The 19,228-nt window shown below is 43.0% G+C and overlaps 1 protein-coding gene across 2 annotated transcripts in view; it reads right to left on the bottom strand.

Annotated features, from left to right (window-relative positions):
* Nucleotides 1–3,168: 3,168 nt before the first annotated feature.
* LOC130361221 (cytochrome P450 2K4-like) overlaps nucleotides 3,169–19,228 on the bottom strand; it is a 50,951-nt gene continuing 34,891 nt past the window's right edge. For both annotated transcript variants that reach the window (XM_056563962.1, XM_056563960.1), the window contains exons 5-10: nucleotides 16,295–16,455; nucleotides 15,408–15,584; nucleotides 6,709–6,850; nucleotides 6,155–6,339; nucleotides 5,510–5,651; nucleotides 3,169–3,453 (exon numbers count right to left, since the gene is read on the bottom strand). In XM_056563962.1, the coding sequence (XP_056419937.1) occupies nucleotides 3,275–3,453; nucleotides 5,510–5,651; nucleotides 6,155–6,339; nucleotides 6,709–6,850; nucleotides 15,408–15,584; nucleotides 16,295–16,455 (986 nt within the window). In that variant the 3' untranslated portion in view covers nucleotides 3,169–3,274. The remainder of the gene's footprint in view (nucleotides 3,454–5,509; nucleotides 5,652–6,154; nucleotides 6,340–6,708; nucleotides 6,851–15,407; nucleotides 15,585–16,294; nucleotides 16,456–19,228) is intronic.

Here is a 19,228-nt window from a genome sequence, read left to right as displayed (position 1 = left end):
GGGAGTTGTAGTTTTGCAACATCTGGAGGGCTACAGTTTGGAGACCACCATATAGTGGTCTCCAAACTGCCACTTCAGATGTTGCAAAACTACAACTCCCAGCATGCCCAGACAGTCAATGCCTGCTGGGAGTTGTAGTTTTGCAACATCTGGAGGATCACAGTTTAGAGACCACTGCACAGTGCTCTCCAAACTGTGACCCTCCAGATGTTGCAAAACTACAACTCCCAGCATGCCCAGACAGCCTTTGGCTGTCTGGGCATGCTGGGAGTTGTAGTTTTGCAGCTTTTAGAAGGCCACAGTGAAGATCACTTACCGCCGCAGCTCTTCCTCCTGCCGCTGCTTGTTCCTGCTGCCGCTGCTCCGGGATGCCGCCGCCTCCGCCGCTGATGCCGGTCCGGGTAAGCCGGGCCATGTTCCCCCCCGCTCTGTACCGAGCGGGGGGAAATGAACTGTAACCCCCCGCCCCCCTCCTGCCATTGGTGGTCAGCCTGACCGACCAATGGCAGGGGATTGGAGGGGGTGGCAACATTGCCACCTCGCTCCTATGCTTTAGGCTGGTCGGAGCTGTCTCTGACAGCTCCGATCAGTCTTATTTTTCGGGAGATCGGGTCACCAGTGACCCGATTTGGCCGGATCGCGGCAAATCGCAGGTCTGAATTGACCTGCGATTTGCTGCGATCGCCGATATGGGGGGGTCCCAGGACCCCCCTAGGCATTGCCACGGGATGCCTGCTGATAGATATCAGCAGGCATCCCGGTCCGATCACCGCCCGGCGAGCGGCAGTGATCGGAAATACGGAGGGCGTATGGATACGCCCTCCGTCCTTAAGTGACGGGACGCGAGGGCGTATGCATACGCCCTTCGTCCCCAAGGAGTTAAGGACCCATGACGTATGCGTACGTCATGAGTCCCGGTCCTGCGATATAACGCGGGGTCACACGATGACCCCGCATCATATCGCGGCGGGTCCGGCGTCATAGTGAAGCCAGGACCCGCCTCTAATAGTGCGCGGCACTGAGCGGCTAAAAACGAAAGTAAAAGTGCCCGGCTAGCTCAGGGAGCTGTTCGGGATCGCCGCGGTATAATCGCGGCATCCCGAACAGCTGTAGCACAGGAGGAGGTCTTCTTACCTTCTCCTGTGCTGTCCGATCGCCGAATGAATGCTTCAAGCCTGAGATCCAGGCTTGAGCATTCAATCGCCGAAAACACTGATTGATCCATTCCTATGGAGATGGATCAATCAGTGTAAAAGATCAGTACATGCAATGTTATAGCCCCCTATAGGAGCTATAATATTGCATAAGAAAAGTGTAAAAAAATCATTAACCCTTTCAATTATCCCTTCCCCTAATAAAAGTTTGAATCACCCGGCATTTCCAAAAATAAAAAAAACGTAAATAATGTAAATAATAATAAAAATAAACATATGTGGTATCGCCGTGTGCGGAAATGTCCGAATTATAAAAATATACCGCTTTTTAAAACGCTCGTTTAATGGCGTACGCGCAAAAAAATTCCAAAGTCCAAAATAGTGCATTTTTGATCACTTTTTATACCACAAAAAAGTGAATAAAAAGTGATTAAAAAGTCTGATCAGAACAAAAATGGTACCTCTAAAAACTTCAGATGACGGCGCAAAAAATGAGTCCTCAGAGCGCCCTGAACACAGAAAAATAAAAAAGTTATAGGGGTCAAAAAATTACCATTTTAAACGTATACATTTTCCTGCATGTATTCATGATTTTTTTCGGAAGTGATACAAATTCAAACCTATACAAGTAGGGTATTATTTTAACCGTATGAACCTACAGAATAAAGATAAGGTATCATGTTTGACAAAAAATGTACTGCGTAAAAACAGAAGCCCCCAAAACTTACAAAATTGTGTTTTTTCATCAATTTTGTCGCACATTGATTTTTTTTCCCGTTTCACCGTAGATTTTTGGGTAAAATGACTAATGTCATTACAAAGTAGAATTAGTGACGCAAAAATTAAGCCATTATATATAATTTTAGGTGAAAATTTTTAAGAGTTATGATTTTTTAAAGTTAAGGAGGAAAAATTGAAAATGAAAAAACGGAAAAAGCCCGGGTCCTTAAGGGGTTAAACTTCTTCTTTCATTCATTCAGCTGTCAGTGTGTGAATAACATGGCTGCTACAAAGTTCATATGTAACCTGGATTGAAGGAACGAGGCCCACATCCTATTTGAATAGTGTTTATATAGCGCTATCTATAATTTATAATAATGTTGCATTTTGTGATTTTTAGTAATTTTATTTAAAAATTATTATTTTTTAAATCAACTGGTGCCAGAAAGTTAAACATATGTGTAAATTACTTCTATTAAAAAATCTTTACCCTTCCAGTACTTTTTTTAGCAGCTGTATGCTACAGAGGAAATTCTTTTATTTTTTCATTTCTATTTTTGTCTTGTCCACAGTGCTCTCTGCTGACACCTGATTAGTGTTGGGCGCGAATATTCGCATTTCAAATTTTATCGCGAATATCGCAAATTCGTGAATTCACAAATATTGCTAATATATTCGCTATACATTCGAAATGACGAATATTCACTTTTTTCCACATATGCGCATATTCGCATATGTGAATATTTGCATGTTTCTTCTTTCACTTGTGGGCCAATTAGAATGATGCAAATACAATCGTCAGGGGTTATCAACAACATCCCTAGCAACCAATAGTAAAGTTGCCCACCCCCTCACTGTTTTTTTTCCTTGTATATGCCAATATAATGAATATAGAACGAATATTCGCGAAATATCGCAAATTCGAATATGGGCAATGCCGCTCATCACTACACCTGATGCCCATATCAGGAACTGTCAAGAGCAGGAGAAAATCCCCATAGAAAACTTATTCTGCTCTGGACAGTTCCTAACACGGACAGAGATGTCAGTAGAGAGCACTGTGGACAAGATAAAAAAGAAATTCAAAAAGAAAAGAATTTCCTCTGTAGCATACAGCTGCTAAAAAGTACTTGAAGGGTAAAGATTTTTTTTTTAATAGAAGTCATTTACAAATCTGTTTAACTTTCTGGCACCAGTTGATTTTCCACCAGAGTACCCCTTAAAGGAGCAGAGAATTGGAGCAGAAGAAGGAGTGTAGGTTAAACATGTGCCATACTGTTCATTTAGTCCATATGAGTGATAAAATCATTTTACTTTTTATTCCATTGCAACCTAGTAAAAAATAATAATAAAAAAAAAAAGAGAGAATTTTCCAATAAAGAATTAAAAGACCCCATATCCTAGCTACGGGGTACTGCACAGACTTCATAAGGTTTGGGGGAGTTTGTAGACCCAAATGCAGGAGTAAGGTCCAGTATAGCTCCTGGTGGGGCCTTGAATGTGAAATGCTGCACAAGTGTCGTGAAAAACAGAAACATCTCCATTTTAGCCAAGGTCTCGCCAGCGCAACTTCGTTTACCTAAAAAGAAAATTAAAGAAAAAACTGATAAGAATCCTTATTTTCACTTAGCCCCCTATAGAAATACTTCTGTGCACTAGTCACAGTGAAGTAACCTTGTTCCCAATCAGTAATAGCAACGAGGAGAATCGGTGAGTAAACCTGGAGCTCATCTGCCCCCTAAATTAGTACTTTAATATAGAGCTGAGGAACCTTATAGTCCTCCTTAGGCCATGTTCACACAGTGGAATTTCTGTGCTGAAATTCTGCCGAAATTTACTTCTCTTTGATTTCAATGGGATTCCACAGTCCCATTCAGACAGCAGAATTTCTATGGCGGCCATTCCACCACGAAAATTCCGCTGTTTGCAAAAATTTAACACCAGTCATGGAGGCTAGAATTCCGGACAAATTCTGTGTTCCGAGAAATTCTGCTACACTTCACGCTTTGCTGAATATTCCATTCAGCAAATTGTGTGGAATTATAGTAATTCTGCCATATAAACATAGCCTCAGACTCCAGGATGGGACTACATTTTTTGTACCCTCTAGTTACGCTGCTTGGCAGGGCATTGAAATGTAAAGTAGCCCAAATGCCACTGACTTTACCCCTATTCCTGAAATACTAGGTACAGCACTTGCCCCTAGTCTTCCGATACCATGTAGAGGAGAAAAAACAAAAGTATGAGTGCAGACTGCACTATAGTTTTCATCTCACCCACCTCTTTCCACCCCTGACATTCCTCTCCATAGAAAAATGTGTAGGGGAATTAAAGGGGTATTCCAGCCTTATACATCTTATCCCCTATCCTTTGGATAGGGGATAAGATGTCTGATCGCAGGGGTCCCACCGCTTGGACCCTTGAGTGATCTCTGTGCTGCCCTCGGCATTTTGTGCTGGGTGCTGCCTCCGAGACTGAGGCATGATTTCACAGCAACGCCCCCTTGTGAGGTCACACCACGCCCCCTCCAAGTCTATGGGAGGGGGCGTGATGGCCATCATGCCCCCTCCCATAGACGTGAATGGAGGGGGTGTGGAGTGATGTCATGACTGCCGTCACGCCAACTCCCATAGATATGAATGGAGGGGGAGAGGCCGTGACGTTACGTCTTGGAGTCAGCGCGCAGCACAGAATGCCTGGGGCTGCACCGAAGTCACGGGGTTCCCAGTGGTGGGAGCCCTGTGATCAGACATCTTATCCCCTATCCTTTGGATAGGGGATAAGATGTATAAGGCCGAAATACCCCTTAAAGCACCACCTCATGGTTCAGATTGAAAGGAATTCATTTTAGGAATTTAAAGGCATAGTACACTTAGAACATTCACATTTTGTTAGAAGAGTTGTCTAATGAAAAGCTCAATGCAGAGTATACCACAGTTGTACTCTATTGGCGGTCCTGACTGTAACTGTTCAACATCTCAGCAGTGCCTCCACTGAGAAAATTCTGCATTTCACCACTTTGTATTAAATGGGCACTCCGCACCAGACATCTTATTCCCTAAGATGTCTGATCGTGTCTGATCGCGGGGGCCCCGCCGCTGGGGACCCCTGCGATCTCTGCAGCGCCACCCTGCTGTCATCACTACAGAGCACACAGGCTCTGTGCGTGATGACGGGTCGATGCAGGGGATGGAGCATCGTGACATCACGACTCCGCCCCCATGATGTCCCGCCCTGCCCCCTTATTACAATTCCATGGGAGGGGGCGTGATGATCACTACACCCCCTTCCATAGACTTGTATTGAGTGGGAGGGACGTCACGATGCGCCATCCACTGCATCACCCCGTCATCACGCATAGAGCCATTGTGCTCTGTAGTGATGACGGTGGGATGGTGCTGCAGAGGACCCCCGCGATCAGATATCCTTCGGATAGGGGATAAGATGTCTGGTGCAGAGTACCCCTTTAAAAATAATAAGCATGGACTTACCAAGTCTTTTAAGGTAAAAGGTCACCTAGTAATAACTCAATTTCTGGATAACAAATAAGGTCCAGTATGGAGGACTAGCCTCAGAACTGTATTCTCCATTTATATCCTAATGCCTTCTACGACAGATGTGATTATGAATGTTACCTATTGAGAAGGGGATGAAGGCCTCATTCTTTTTGAATTTTCCTTCTGAGTCTAGAAAGTGTTCTGGATAAAACTCCTTCGGTTTCTCAAAGTATTCTTCGTCCATATGTATAGAATGTAACACCGGGAGGATAGTAGTTCCCTGGAGGTGGGAGAAAGTAGACATTTGGTCTTATACCCAGCGTGATGTATAAGTTTATATCTAGTTTTTACTTTTCTTCAGTCTTAAACCGAGGAAAAAAATAATTCTGACAATTTTTGTGGTGTGGTTTTCAGGATTACAAAAATGACTTGTTCATTTTATTCTCCAGGTCAGTAAAATTACATTAATAAAAAGTATACTGAAAAATTGATTAACAGCATAGGGTAAAAAAAGATATAAGCCTTATTGCTATTATGCAAATGTCTCTTAAGTGTCTAGGGGGTGTAACCCAACATGGCAAGAGCCCAGATAAGTCCAGCCTATGGCTGTCAGTCAAACAGGGTATGGAGAGGGTTGATTAAGAAGAGATGGGCTGGACTTGTCTGGGCTCTTACCATGCAGGGTAATACCCCCTGGGCACTTGAACTTCATTTGCATAATGACAAAAAAAGCTTATATATTACCAATGGACTATGGCAGAGTCAACTACTGGCAGCGCTTACCTTTGGAATAAAATATCCTTTGAATGTAACATCTTGTGAAGCTACATGTGGAACAGTATTCGGTGCAATGTCCCCAAACCGCTGAATCTCATGAACAACGGCGTCAGTATACGGCAATTGTTTCCTATGCTCCATTTGAACTTGAGCCGATCCAATCACTTTATCAATTTCATTTTGTACTTTTGCTGTTAAGACAGATATATAGATTACAGTAAATGAGCAAATATAAGCCTTAAAAAGAATGGCCTGAAAGTCAAAAAAAGATTAGGCTTTTTCTCTCAGAAACAGCGCCACTCTTGTCTATAGACCATAGCTGGTACTGCAGTTCAGTCACGAAAATTGTGACACTATTTCTAGGGCAAAGAGTCCTCAGTGCAAGGAGGACACTATCTGTCCGTGCATTTCCACTTAAGTGGCCAAATATAGTATTACAGACTGACTATTCAGATGAATGGGTGGCCATACAATGCATGAATGGGGTGGATCCACTGGGGCGCGAGCTGCACCTTGGGCCATCCCTATAATTCATTGTCTTTTTTAAGTACATATCTCACTTTGAATTTTGGGATATTTCATCATCAGCAGAATACTCCATCTCAATGTGGTGGACGTGGTCTCCATTCCAGCACCAAACAGATCTCCCACGAGCACAGTCAGGTTGTCATTGTGGTAATACAGAGTGGATTCCTGCTTTCCCTGTGAAAAATAGAAGTTTACGAGTGAGAGTATAATGACAATATTTTTAAGTACAATATCAAAGTGAAAGCTAGGAACAAGCTAGATCCATTGCAACCTATGGAGACCATATCATAGCTTTGAGACTGTTAAAAAAAATTCCAGGAATACCCCTTTTTTGACTAAGCTACAGGGGCTGTAAAGTTAGTGTAGTTCATAATATAGTGTCTGTACCTGTGTGTGATGGGTTTCTTACAATTCTTCTATGATTTTAACCCCAATATTTATTTTTAACAGCATACAAAATGACTGTTGTCTCAGATTTTTCTCAGGTTGCAATGCGGCCTAGACCTGACTCACTAGTCAGCTGATGACAGGGAGCCTGTCTGCTTCAATGGGTGGAGGGATCGCTTTGTGGGAGAGAGATCAATCTGCAACTAATGCAACAGCTGTAGGCACCCTGATTGAAAACCACAGGTCTTTTGAATGGATGTAGCTCATTTATGTTTCATTGGGTAGGGTGGCTGATGTGTGGGAGGGAGGAAAATGGAATTATGGGATTTTTAGGCAAAAGAAGAAAACTCAAACAGGAAATACCAGTTCACAAAAAGATAGCCACAGTGTTATGGTAATCTGACAACATAGCCATTTAGCCCCAAGACAAGTGCAGATCCTTCCTAAGCATGTCCATTACTGTCTGCCAGGTACGTACTAAAATCACCTTATGGTGGAGAACCCCATTAAAGGGATAGTCCAGGGAAATGAAAATAACTTATCCTCTATTCTCAGGATAGGGGATACGTTTCTGATCATAGGGGTCTGATCGCTGGGGCACTCCTCGCCCTCCTGTACGGGGCCCCACTACTTGCCCATCCTCGGCTCACTCCAGCCCCTACCTTCCTGGACATTGGAACGTGACGACCCGCTCAGCCATTTACCAGCTGCAGTGATGTCCCACCTCAGCCGGTGATTGGCTGAGTAGACTGTCATTTGCCCACATCCAGGAAGGTGGGGGTCAAAGTGCACAGAGGATGGGTAAGTAGTGGGTCTCTGTACAGGAGGGGCCCCTCTGTCATCTCCTGTACGGGGCCTGATCAGACACTTACACCTTATCTTGTGGAAAGGGAATAAGTTTAGTTCCCCAGACTACCCCTTTAAGGAGGGTCAAGAGGAATATCTAAGACCTATAGTTGTGTCCTACTTTATCTTATGGCTGAACACATCCCACAATGTGTGGTGCATGATGGCTAGATTAGCATGATTCCATGATACACTTTTGGGATAAGCATATGCTGCAGGGGGAATTAAATATAACTGGCACTTCACGATCTAAGTAAACCCCCACCAGTGTAGGATTGCATTGCGTCGATGGCAGGTGCCGACCTTAAAGCGGTACTCCGGAGGAATTATTATATATTTTTTTTAAATCAACTGGTGCCAGAAAGTTAAACAGATTTGTAAATTACTTCTATTTAACCCCTTGCTGCAAAACGTCATTTCTAAACGGTGCTGCAGTGCGCGAGGGTTATGAAGCGAGCTTAGGAGCTGAGCTCGCATCATACCCGCATGGTCCCGGCTACTATCACCAGCGAAGACCCATGGCTAATGCTGGACATCACCGTTCAGGCAGATGTCCAGCATTAACTCTTTAGACGCGGCTAAAAAAATTGATTGCCACGTCTAAAGGGAAATGGAAAGCTTCCTGGCAGCTCAGTCAGGCTGATCTGGACCAACGCGCTAAAACCGCAATGTCCCGATCAGCTGGAACGCATCAGGAGGGTGCCTTACCTGCCTCCTGCACGTCTGATCGGCAATTGATTGCTCCATGCCTGAAATCCAGGCTTGAGCAATCAACCACCGATAACACTGATCAATGCATTGTAATGCAATGGCTGAGATCAGTGTATTGAATCAATGTTATGGGGGCTATAACATTGCAAAGAAAAAAAGTGAAAAAAAAAAAAGTTAATAAAGATGATTTAACCCCTTCCCTAATAAAAGTTTGAATCACCCCCCCCTTTTCCCATGGAAAAAAAAACTGTGTAAATAAAAATAAACATATGTGGTATATCTGAACTATGAAAATATATTGGTAATTAAGCCGCACGTTCAATGGCGTACGCGCAAAAAAATTCCAAAGTGCATCACTTTGGATCACTTTAATCGCATGGACCTACAGAATAAAGATAAGATGTCATTTAAACGGAAAAATGTACTGCGTAGAAACGAAAGCCCCTAAAATTTACACAATGGCGTTTTTTCTTCCATTTTGTTGCACTTTCTTCCATTTTGTTGCATTTTGTTGTTTTTCCATTTTGCTGTAGATTTTTGGGAAAATGACTGATGTCATTACAAAGTAAAATTGGTGGCGCAAAAAATAAGCCATAATATGGATTTTTAGGTGCAAAATTGAAAGGGTTATGATTTTTTAAAAGTAAGGAAGAAAAAACGAAAGTGCAAAAACGGAAAAACACTATGGGGGAGATGTATCAATGTTGTTTTTGGTAGACGTTTTTTGTAGATCATTTTGTTTGGTCTAAATTTGGAGCAATTTCTCCAAATTTATCAAACTTGTGCAAGCCCCATGATAAATTTCGTGCAATGGTCTAAATCTCCACAAAGTTCTATTTGTAGACCTGTTCTACACCTCACAGGAATAGTGGTGTATCCTGGACGCTGGGATTTTGTTCTATTGTTTTTCAGGATTCCACTGAGGTTTTTTTTTTGTCCACCAGCAAAAACGCCTGAAAAACGGTCCCAGCTTTTCCTGCATTTTGGTAATTTTTCTTGGGGGAGATTTATCAAAAACTGTACAGAGGAAGAGTAGTGCAGTTGCCCATGGCAACCAATCAGATTGCTTCTTTACAAAAATGAAAGGAGCAATCTGATAGGTTGCTATGGGCAACTGCACCGCTCTTTCTCTACATAGGTTTTGATTAATCTCCCCCCTTGTGTTTTTTCTTGCATTTTTGCTGGTGTGCGGAAACAAACATTTTTGTACCCTGTGTGCATTTTTTTCACTGCAGGTACTACTCCATGGGTCGGATGCAGAGCGCCAGCCCCACGGAGTGTAAGAAGGTAAGGAGTGATGTATAGCATATACATATACAGGATGCAGAGCGCCCGCCCTACGGAGTGTAAGGAGGTAAGGAGTGATGTATAGCATATACATATACAGGGTGCAGAGCATCACTACTTACCTCCGCCCGCTGTATAGTATACAGGGGGCATAGTGTATCCATGTATATTATACAGGAGCCCAGCAAGGAAAGAGTTAACCCACACTGCAGTTCTGAGTTAAATCTTTGTGCGCTCTCCTGTATATACCGCCATCTATAGATGACTGTATATACAGGATACAGTAGGCAGACAAGAACAATTGGAGGCCCCCTGTTACACACTGCAGTATGGGCGCACTCACCAGGTGAGATCGCAAATGATGTCCTAACCTTTTTTTTTTCTCATTTCAGATACGTGACTGGGGAGGACTACGTCAGATTCAGTGTATTGCGATGATTACCAGCTTTTTTTTATGTCAATAAAAGGTTTAATGAGGGCTGTGTGGGGAGTGTTTTTTTTTTTTTTAAATACATTTTTTTTTCAATGCCGGGCTTAGCGTTAGCCACAAAAACAGCTAGCGCTAACCCCCAATTATTACCCCGTTACCCACCGCCACAGGGTTGCCGGGAAGAGCCAGTACCAACAGGCCTGGAGTGTCAAAAATAGCGCTCCTGGCTGGGGTTATTTAGGTTGGGGAGGGCCAGTAACAATGGTCCTCGCCCACCCTGGTAACGTCAGGCTGTTGCTGATTGGTTGGTATCTGACTGACACTGAAAATATGGGGAACCACACACTTTTTTTTATTACAAAAAAAAACAACACATAGGCTTCCCCCTATTTTCAGTGTCAATCAGACACCAACCAATCAGCAACAGCCTGACATTACCAGGATGGGCGAGGACCATTGTTACTGGCCCTCCCCAGCCTAAATAACCCCAGCCTGTTACCGCCTAGGCCAAGGAGCGCTATTTTTGATGCTCCGGGCCTGTTGGTAACGGCTCTTCCCGGCACCCCTGTGGCGGTTAGTACCGGGGTAATAATTGGGGGTTAGCGCTAGCTGTTTTCGGGGCTAACGCTAAGCCCAGCTTAGTAATAGATTCCGTCTACAAGACGGCTTCCACTACTAAGCCTGAAATTTCAATGATAAAAAACACAACACATGAAATAAAAAATGGATTTAAAAAAACACTCCCCCACAGCCCTCGTTAACCCTTTTATTGACATTAAAAAAATGCTAGTCATCGTCACACTCCACCGAATCTCAGGTAGTCCTCTGCATTCACTTATCTGAAATGACATTTTTGGCGCTCTCCCCTGGGTAGAGCGCACATAATGCAGTGTGTTCCTAAAGAGGGAGCCTCCAATTGTTGCTAAACTACAACTCCCATCATGGGGGCTGTAGGTAAACAACAGCTGGAGTCTCCCTGTTTGGGAACACACTGCCAAAAAAGCTCTGTTCCCATTATGCAAAACGCATAATGAGAACAGAGCCATACTTACCACCCTGGCTTCAGGCCTGGACTGTGAAGCTCCGCCCCCTAATGATGTCATCACTAGGGGGCAGGGGCGGAGAAGTTGCAAGGGGTCTCAAGAGTGAGACCCCTGAGATCCGTCAGTCTGCCCTTGGACTACTACTCCCATCATGGGAAATTTTGTGTCCCATGATGGGAGTAGTTGTAGTACTGCAGTGCTGAGGGATGGCTCTTACACATCCCCCAGCTGCAAAACTGTATTGTGACTGTTAGGACTACTACTCCCATCATGGACAGACTCTGTCCATGATGGGAGTTGTAGTCCTCGGGCTGAAGGACAGATCGCAGCAGGTCATTCTCCAGAGACCCGCTGCGATCTGCATTTATTAACTTAAAAAGCCGGCGGCAACGCTGCACTCCCCTCCCCCCTCCTCCTGTATACAGATGTCACGATTCATAATCCCCGCTACCGGGAGAGGGGAGCTCTGATTGGTGGAAAGCTATTCACCACTATACACCAATCAGAGCTCCTGTCTTCTGGTGGGGATTATGAATTGTGACAGGTCTATACAGGGGAGCGAGTGGAGCCGCTTCTACAGTACTGTATATAATTGTTATGTGTATTGTACCCCCCCCCCCCCCCCCCCAGACTAATACTGACCCCTTCTATAGTGAGCGCTCGGACCGCTGTGTGATTGACAGGTCCCCAGCGCAAGTGTCCGGCCCCCCTGACCTTTATATGTTATAAATCTTTATGATACACACTGCCCGTCCTCCTCTTCATTCTTCTGATACCGGAGACGCGCAGCTTCTGTATCATAGTCTATAGACAGAGCGCCCCCTCCCGGCCTCCACACTGCACAGGGCTGGGGCCAGACAACGGCAGGGGGCGCTCTGACTATAGTGAAAGCAGAAGCCGCGCGTCTCCGGTATGAGAAGAATGAAGAGGAGGACGGGCAGTGTGTATCATAAAGATTTATAACAAGGTCAGTGGGGCCGGACACTAGCGCTGGGGACCTGTCAATCACACAGTGGTCCCAGCGCTCACTATAGAAGGGGTCAGTATTAGTCTGGGGGGGGGGGGGTACAGTACACATAACAATTATATACTGTAGAAGGGGTCAGTATTAGTCTGGGGGGGGGGGGGTACAGTACACATAACAATTATATACTGTAGAAGGGGTCAGTATTAGTCTGGGGGGGGGGGTACAGTACACATAACAATTATATACTGTAGAAGGGGTCACTATTAGTCTGGGGGGGGGGTACAGTACACATAACAATTATATACTGTAGAAGGGGTCAGTATTAGTCTGGGGGGGGGGGCAGTACACATAACAATTATATACTGTAGAAGGGGTCACTATTAGTCTGGGGGGGGGGGCAGTACACATAACAATTATATACAGTACTGTAGAAGCGGCTCCACTCGCTCCCCTGTATAGACCTGTCACAATCCATAATCCCCGCCAGAAGACAGGAGCTCTCCCGGAGGCGGGGATTATGAATCGTGACATCTGTATACGGGAGCCGGCGGCAGCGCAGTGGAGCCGCATATACCGCCGGGTTTTTAAGTTAATAAATGCAGATCGCAGCGGGTCTCTGGAGAATGACCTGCTGCGATCTGTCCTTCAGTCCCAGGACTACAACTCCCATCATGGACAGAGTCTGTCCATGATGGGAGTAGTAGTCCTAACAGTCACAATAGAGTCCCGCAGACAAGGGATGTACGTCTCTCAGCGCTCCGGTACTACAACTACTCCCATTATGGGACAGATTCTGTCCCATGATGGGAGTAGTTGTAGTACTGCAGTGCTGAGAGACGGCTCCTGCATCCCCCACCTGCATCTTCCACCGTCTGCCATTTTCTACGAGTCCTTGCTAGCACTCTTAGGTTTAGACTACTTTTCTTGCAAAAAAGCGCAATTGCGCAAAAAAAACCATCTACTTTTTTTTTGCGCAATTGATAAATACCAGTCCACTGGATTAGTTGGTGTACTGTAGACCAAACTGGTGACAACTTTAGAAAACTGTCCACCAAAAAAAACGCAGCTCTATGCAAAAAAAGCGCAATTGCGCAAAATTTGTAGACGGGAAAAATGGTCTAAATGCAATGATACATGTCCCCCTATGTCCTTAAGAGGTTAAAAATCTTAATCCTTCCAGTACTTATCAGCTGCTGTATAACAAAGAGGAAGTAAATTTTTTTGAATTTAGTGCTCCCAGCTGACACCTCTGTCCATGTCAGGAACTATCCAGAGCAGAAATAAATCCCCATAGCAAACCTATCCTGCTCTGGACAGTTCCTGACATGGACATAGGTGTCAGCAGAGAGCACTGTGGTCAGACTGAAAAGAAATGAACTTCCTCTATATGATACAGCAGCTGATAAGTACTGGAAGGATTAAGATTTTTTAATAGAAGTGATTTACAAATCAGTTTAACTTTCTGTCACCAGTTCATAAAAAAAAATAAAAAAAATTCCACTGGAGTACCCCTTTAATAAATTCCCTGCTATGTGTTTAATCATGGTCACCCAGTAGTTTTTATGTGAACTGCAACCAGTTTTGCTTGCATGTCACAATTATTTATAGGGATATTCCAGGAATTGTTTTTATTTGACTAAGCTACAGAGGTTTTAAAGGGGTACTCCCCTGGTAAACTTTTTTTTAAATCAAAGTTAAACAGATTTGTCAATTACTTTTATTAAAAAAATCTTAATCCTTCCTGTACTTATCAGCTTCTGTATGCTCCACGGGAAGTTCTTTTCTTTTTGAATTTACTTTCTGTCTGACCACAGTTCCTAAAATGGACAGAGAGCACTGTGGTCAGACAGAAAGGAAATTCAAAAGAAAAGAACTTCCTGTGGAGCATACAGCAGGTGATAAGTACTGGAAGGGTTAACAATTTAAAATAGAAGTAATTTACAAATCTGTTTAACTTTCTGGCACCAGTTGGATAAAAAAATAAATGTTTTCCAGTGGAGTACCCCTTTAAAGTTAGCTTAGTTTATAATATAGTGTCTGTACCTGTGTTTCATGGTGGTCTCACAATTCTTATGTAATATGTGCCCCAATATTTATTTTTAACAGTATGCAAAATGAGTGTTGTCTCCGGTTTTCCCAGGTTGCAGTGCAGTCTGAGACATTACATCATCAGTCAGGTGTTGAAAGGGAGCCTATCTGCTTCAATGGACAGAGAGAGTGCTGGGTGTGGAGGATATCATTCTCCACAGGGCTGCAGGGAATTTTCCTAGGTGTGCTTCAATAGGTGGCTTGGCTGATGTGTGGGAGGGAGAAAAGTGACATCACACTTAAAAACAAGGGATCCTGGGACTTGTAGTTGGAGGGAGGGAACTCCAAGAAGAAATAAAATTTTACAAAATAAAAGCAGCAGAGTTATGGGGGACTCAGGACACTGCCAATTAGCCCCAAGACAGGCACGGAGCCTTCGTAATCTGTGCCCCAATGTTTATTTTTAACAGCATGCAAAATTAATGTTGTATCCGGTTTTCCCAGGTTGCAGTGCAGTCTGAGACATTACATCACCAGTCAGGTGTTTAAAGGGAGCCTGTCTGCTTCAATGGACAGAGAGAGTGCCGGGTATGGAGGAGATCATTCTCCACAGGGCTTCAGGGAATTTTCATAGGTGTGCTTCAATAGGTGGATTGGCTGATGTGTGGGAGGGAGAAAAGTGACATCACACTTAAAAACAAGGGATCCTGGGACTTGTAGTTGGAGGGAGGGAACTCCAAGAAGAAATAAAATTTTACAAAATAAAAGCAGCAGAGTTATGGGGGACTCAGGACACTGGCAATTAGCTCCAAGACAGGCACGGATCCTTTGTAAGCATGTCCATTACTGTCCTGCAGGTAAGTACTAAAATCACCTTATGATGGATAATGGCTGGACACATCTGTGTTTCTCTTAAACTTCTTATAGACTTTATGTAGGATACATTTTATTCTACTTATGTAAATGCACAGATTCATGTAATTTCCCAAAATTTCTTGAAGTTCATATTAGTCAGTGAAAAATGAATGGTACCTCTTGTTGTTTGAATAAGAAGGTATCGATAAGGTTCCTCTGGTCATTCACATCTAGCTCTGTCTTATATTTTGTAAAGGTCCTTCTGATAAAACCTTGATATTCTTCAGTGTTTTTAAAAATTGTCTTGTGAGGTCCAGGAAGCCGATCCATCAGGCCTGGAAAACTGTTGTACAGCTTAAATAAATAGAAAAAAAGCTTAGTTTTATTTATTTATTTATTTATTTATTTATTTATCTTTAGTGCATCCAAGAAATATGATAATATATTGTAACTTATTTTAAAGTTTCAAAAATTCTGTAAAAAAAAAAATCATGCAAAATCACCACCCCCTCCCCCCCCAAAATAAAAGGAAGAATATGTTATGCGTTCTCCCCCCCAGAAAGCATTAACTTAAAGCAATGTTTTCCTAACCAGGGTGCCTCCAGCTGTTGAAAAACGACAACTCCCAGCATGCCCGGACAGTCATAGGCTGTCTGGGCTTGCTGGGAGTTGTAGTTTTGCAACAACTTTAGACACTCTGGTTAGGAAACACTGTCTTAAAGGCTGCCAAGAAGTATCTTCGAAGAGAATTGGCAAAAAACTGTAGTAAAATAGTAACCACAAAACTTCCATAGAATTGTTATAAAGGGGTTATCCAGGAATAGAAAAACAGAGCTAATTTATTTCATAAAATTCTCCCCGTCTGTCTCCAGGTTGGGTGGGGTTCTGCATTTCAGTTCAGTTGAAATGAATGGAGCCAGGTTGTCATACCACACACAACCTGGGGACAGACGGAGAGCTGCTTTTGAAAGAAATTTGCTCTGTTTTTCTATTCCTGGATAAACACACAAAAACACAGGGTTGAAGCAAAAACTAAAATAAAATAAAATGATTTTCCGACTTACCCTGACCCACGGGCTTCCTAAAAGTTTTACATTCTCATTGACTAAGTGCATAAGCCTCAGTATGGTCGGATCTTCGTAGTCATATCTTTTACTGAGCAGTATGGCCACAATGATATTGGTCACAGCACCAATTATACTGGTGAAGTCGCCAAAGGGCTTTCCTAGAATGGGAAAATGCTAATTAAAAAATTATAGTAAATTATATTAAATGGGTACTCCGGTAGAATTATTATTATTTTTTTTTTTATGAACTGGTTCCAGAAAGTTAAGCAGATTTGTAAATTACTTCTATTAAAAATCTTTATCCTTCCAGAACTTATTAGCAGCTGTATGCTACAGAGAAAATTCATTCTTTTGAATTCATTTTTTGTCTTGTCCACAGTGCTCTCTGCTGTTACCTGATGCCCATGTCAGGAACTGTCCAGAGCAGGAGAAAATCCCCATTGCAAACTTATGCTGCTCTGGACAGTTCCTGACTAGAGATGTCACGAATTGTTCGCCGGCAAACAGTTCCCGGCGAATTTTGCATGTTCGTGTTCGCATCGCCGGGCGAACATATGTGAAGTTCGATCCGCCCCCTATACTTTAACATTGCAGTAAATTTTGACCCTGTGAGTCAGTCAGCAGGCACCCTGGTTAGGAGGAAACCGCTGGTTAAAAGGGGTACTCCAGAATCAAACTTAAGTTCCTTCAAGCAACTAACTACTACAGTATTCAAAGGGCTGAAAAATATCAGTCCTTGTGTTTTGCAACAGCTGGAGGCACCCTGGTTGGGGACCACTGCATAAAAGGGGAACTCCGCTGGCAAGCTTTTTTTCTTTAAAGCAACTAACTACTACAGTATTCAAATGGCTGAAATATATCAGTCCGTGTGTTTTGCAACAGCTGGAGGCACCCTGGTTAGGGACCACTGCTTAAAAGGGGAACTCCGCTGGCAAGCTTTTTTTCTTTAAAGCAACTAAATACTACAATATTCAAATGGCTGAAATCTATCAGTCCGTGGGTTTTGCAACAGCTGGAGGCACCCTGGTTAGGAGGAAACCGCTGGTTAAAAGGGGTTACTCCAGAATCAAACTTAAGTTCCTTCAAGCAACTAACTACTACAGTATTCAAAGGGCTGAAATATATCAGTCCGTGTGTTTTGCAACAGCTGGAGGCACCCTGGTTGGGGACCACTGCATAAAAGGGGAACTCCGCTGACAAGCTTTTTTTCTTTAAAGCAACTAACTACTACAGTATTCAAATGGCTGAAATATATCAGTCCATGTGTTTTGCAACAGCTGGAGGCACCCTGGTTAGGGACCACTGCTTAAAAGGGGAACTCCACTGGCAAGCTTTTTTTCTTTAAAGCAACTAAATACTACAGTATTCAAATGGCTGAAATCTATCAGTCCGTGGGTTTTGCAACAGCTGGAGGACCCCCTAGGTGGGCACCACTGCATAAAAGGGGAACTCCGCTGGCAAGCTTTTTTTCTTTAACCCCTTAAGGACCAGGCCATTTTACACCTTAAGGACAAGATTGTTTTTTGCAAATCTGACCACTGTCACTTTAAACATTAATAACTCTGGAATGCTTTTAGTTATCATTCTGATTCCGAGATTGTTTTTTCGTGACATATTCTACTTTAACTTAGTGGTAACATTTTGTGGTAACTTGCATCCTTTCTTGGTGAAAAATCCCCAAATTTGATGAAAAAAAATGAAAATTTTGCATTTTTCTAACTTTGAAGCTCTCTGCTTGTAAGGAAAATGGATATTCAAAATATATTTTTTTTGGGTTCACATATACAATATGTCTACTTTATGTTTGCATCATAAAATTTATGAGTTTTTACTTTTGGAAGACACCAGAGGCTTCAAAGTTCAGCAGCAATTTTTCAATTTTTCACAAAATTTTTACACTCGCATGTTCTTGTAGACCCAATTTTTCAATTTTTGCAAGGGGTAAAAAGGAGAAAATTTTTACTTGTATTTGAAACCCAATTTCTCTCGAGTAAGCACATACCTCATATGTCTATGTAAAGTGTTCGGCGGGCGCAGTAGAGGGCTCAGAAGGGAAGGAGCGACAAATGATTTTTGGGGGGCATGTCACCTTTAGGAAGCCCCTATGGTGCCAGGACAGCAAAAAAAACCACATGGCATACTATTTTGGAAACTAGACCCCTCAGGGAACATAACAAGGGGTAAAGTGAACCTTAATACCCCACAGATGATTCACGACTTTTGCATATGTAAAGAAAAAAAATGTTTTACCTAAAATGCTTGGTTTCCCAAAAATTTTACATTTTTGAAAAGGGTAATAGCAGAAAATACCCCCCAAAATTTGAAGACCAATTTCTCCTGATTCAGAAAATACCCCATATGGGGGTGAAAAGTGCTCTGCTGGCGCACTACAGGTCTCAGAAGAGAAGGAGTCACATTTGGCTTTTTGAAAGCAAATTTTTCTCTGGGGGCATGCCGCATTTAGGAAGCCCCTATGGTGCCAGAACAGCAAAAAAACACATGGCATACCATTTTGGAAACTAGACCCCTCGGGGAATGTAACAAGGGGTAATGTGAACCTTAATACCCTACAGGTGTTTCACGACTTTTGTATATGTAAAAAAAAAAAAAAAAATTTTTTACCTAAAATGCTTGTTTTCCCCAAAATTTTACATTTTTAAAAAGGGTAATAGCAGAAAATACCCCCAAAATTTGTAACACAATTTCTCCCGAGTACGGCGATACCCCATATGTGACCCTAAACTGTTGCCTTGAAACACGACAGGGCTCCAAAGTGATAGCGCCATGTGCATTTGAGGCCTAAATTAGGGACTTGCATAGGGGTGGACATAGGGGTATTCTACGCCAGTGATTCCCAAACAGGGTGCCTCCAGCTGTTGTAAAACTCCCAGCATGCCTAGACAGTCAGTGGCTATCTGGCAATACTGGGAG

Source organism: Hyla sarda, chromosome 3, assembly GCF_029499605.1.
Source record: "Hyla sarda isolate aHylSar1 chromosome 3, aHylSar1.hap1, whole genome shotgun sequence".
NCBI classification, from domain to species: Eukaryota; Metazoa; Chordata; class Amphibia; order Anura; family Hylidae; genus Hyla; species Hyla sarda.
The sequence above is the reverse complement of the archived record's forward strand: the minus strand, read 5'-3'. Positions and strand labels throughout refer to the sequence as shown.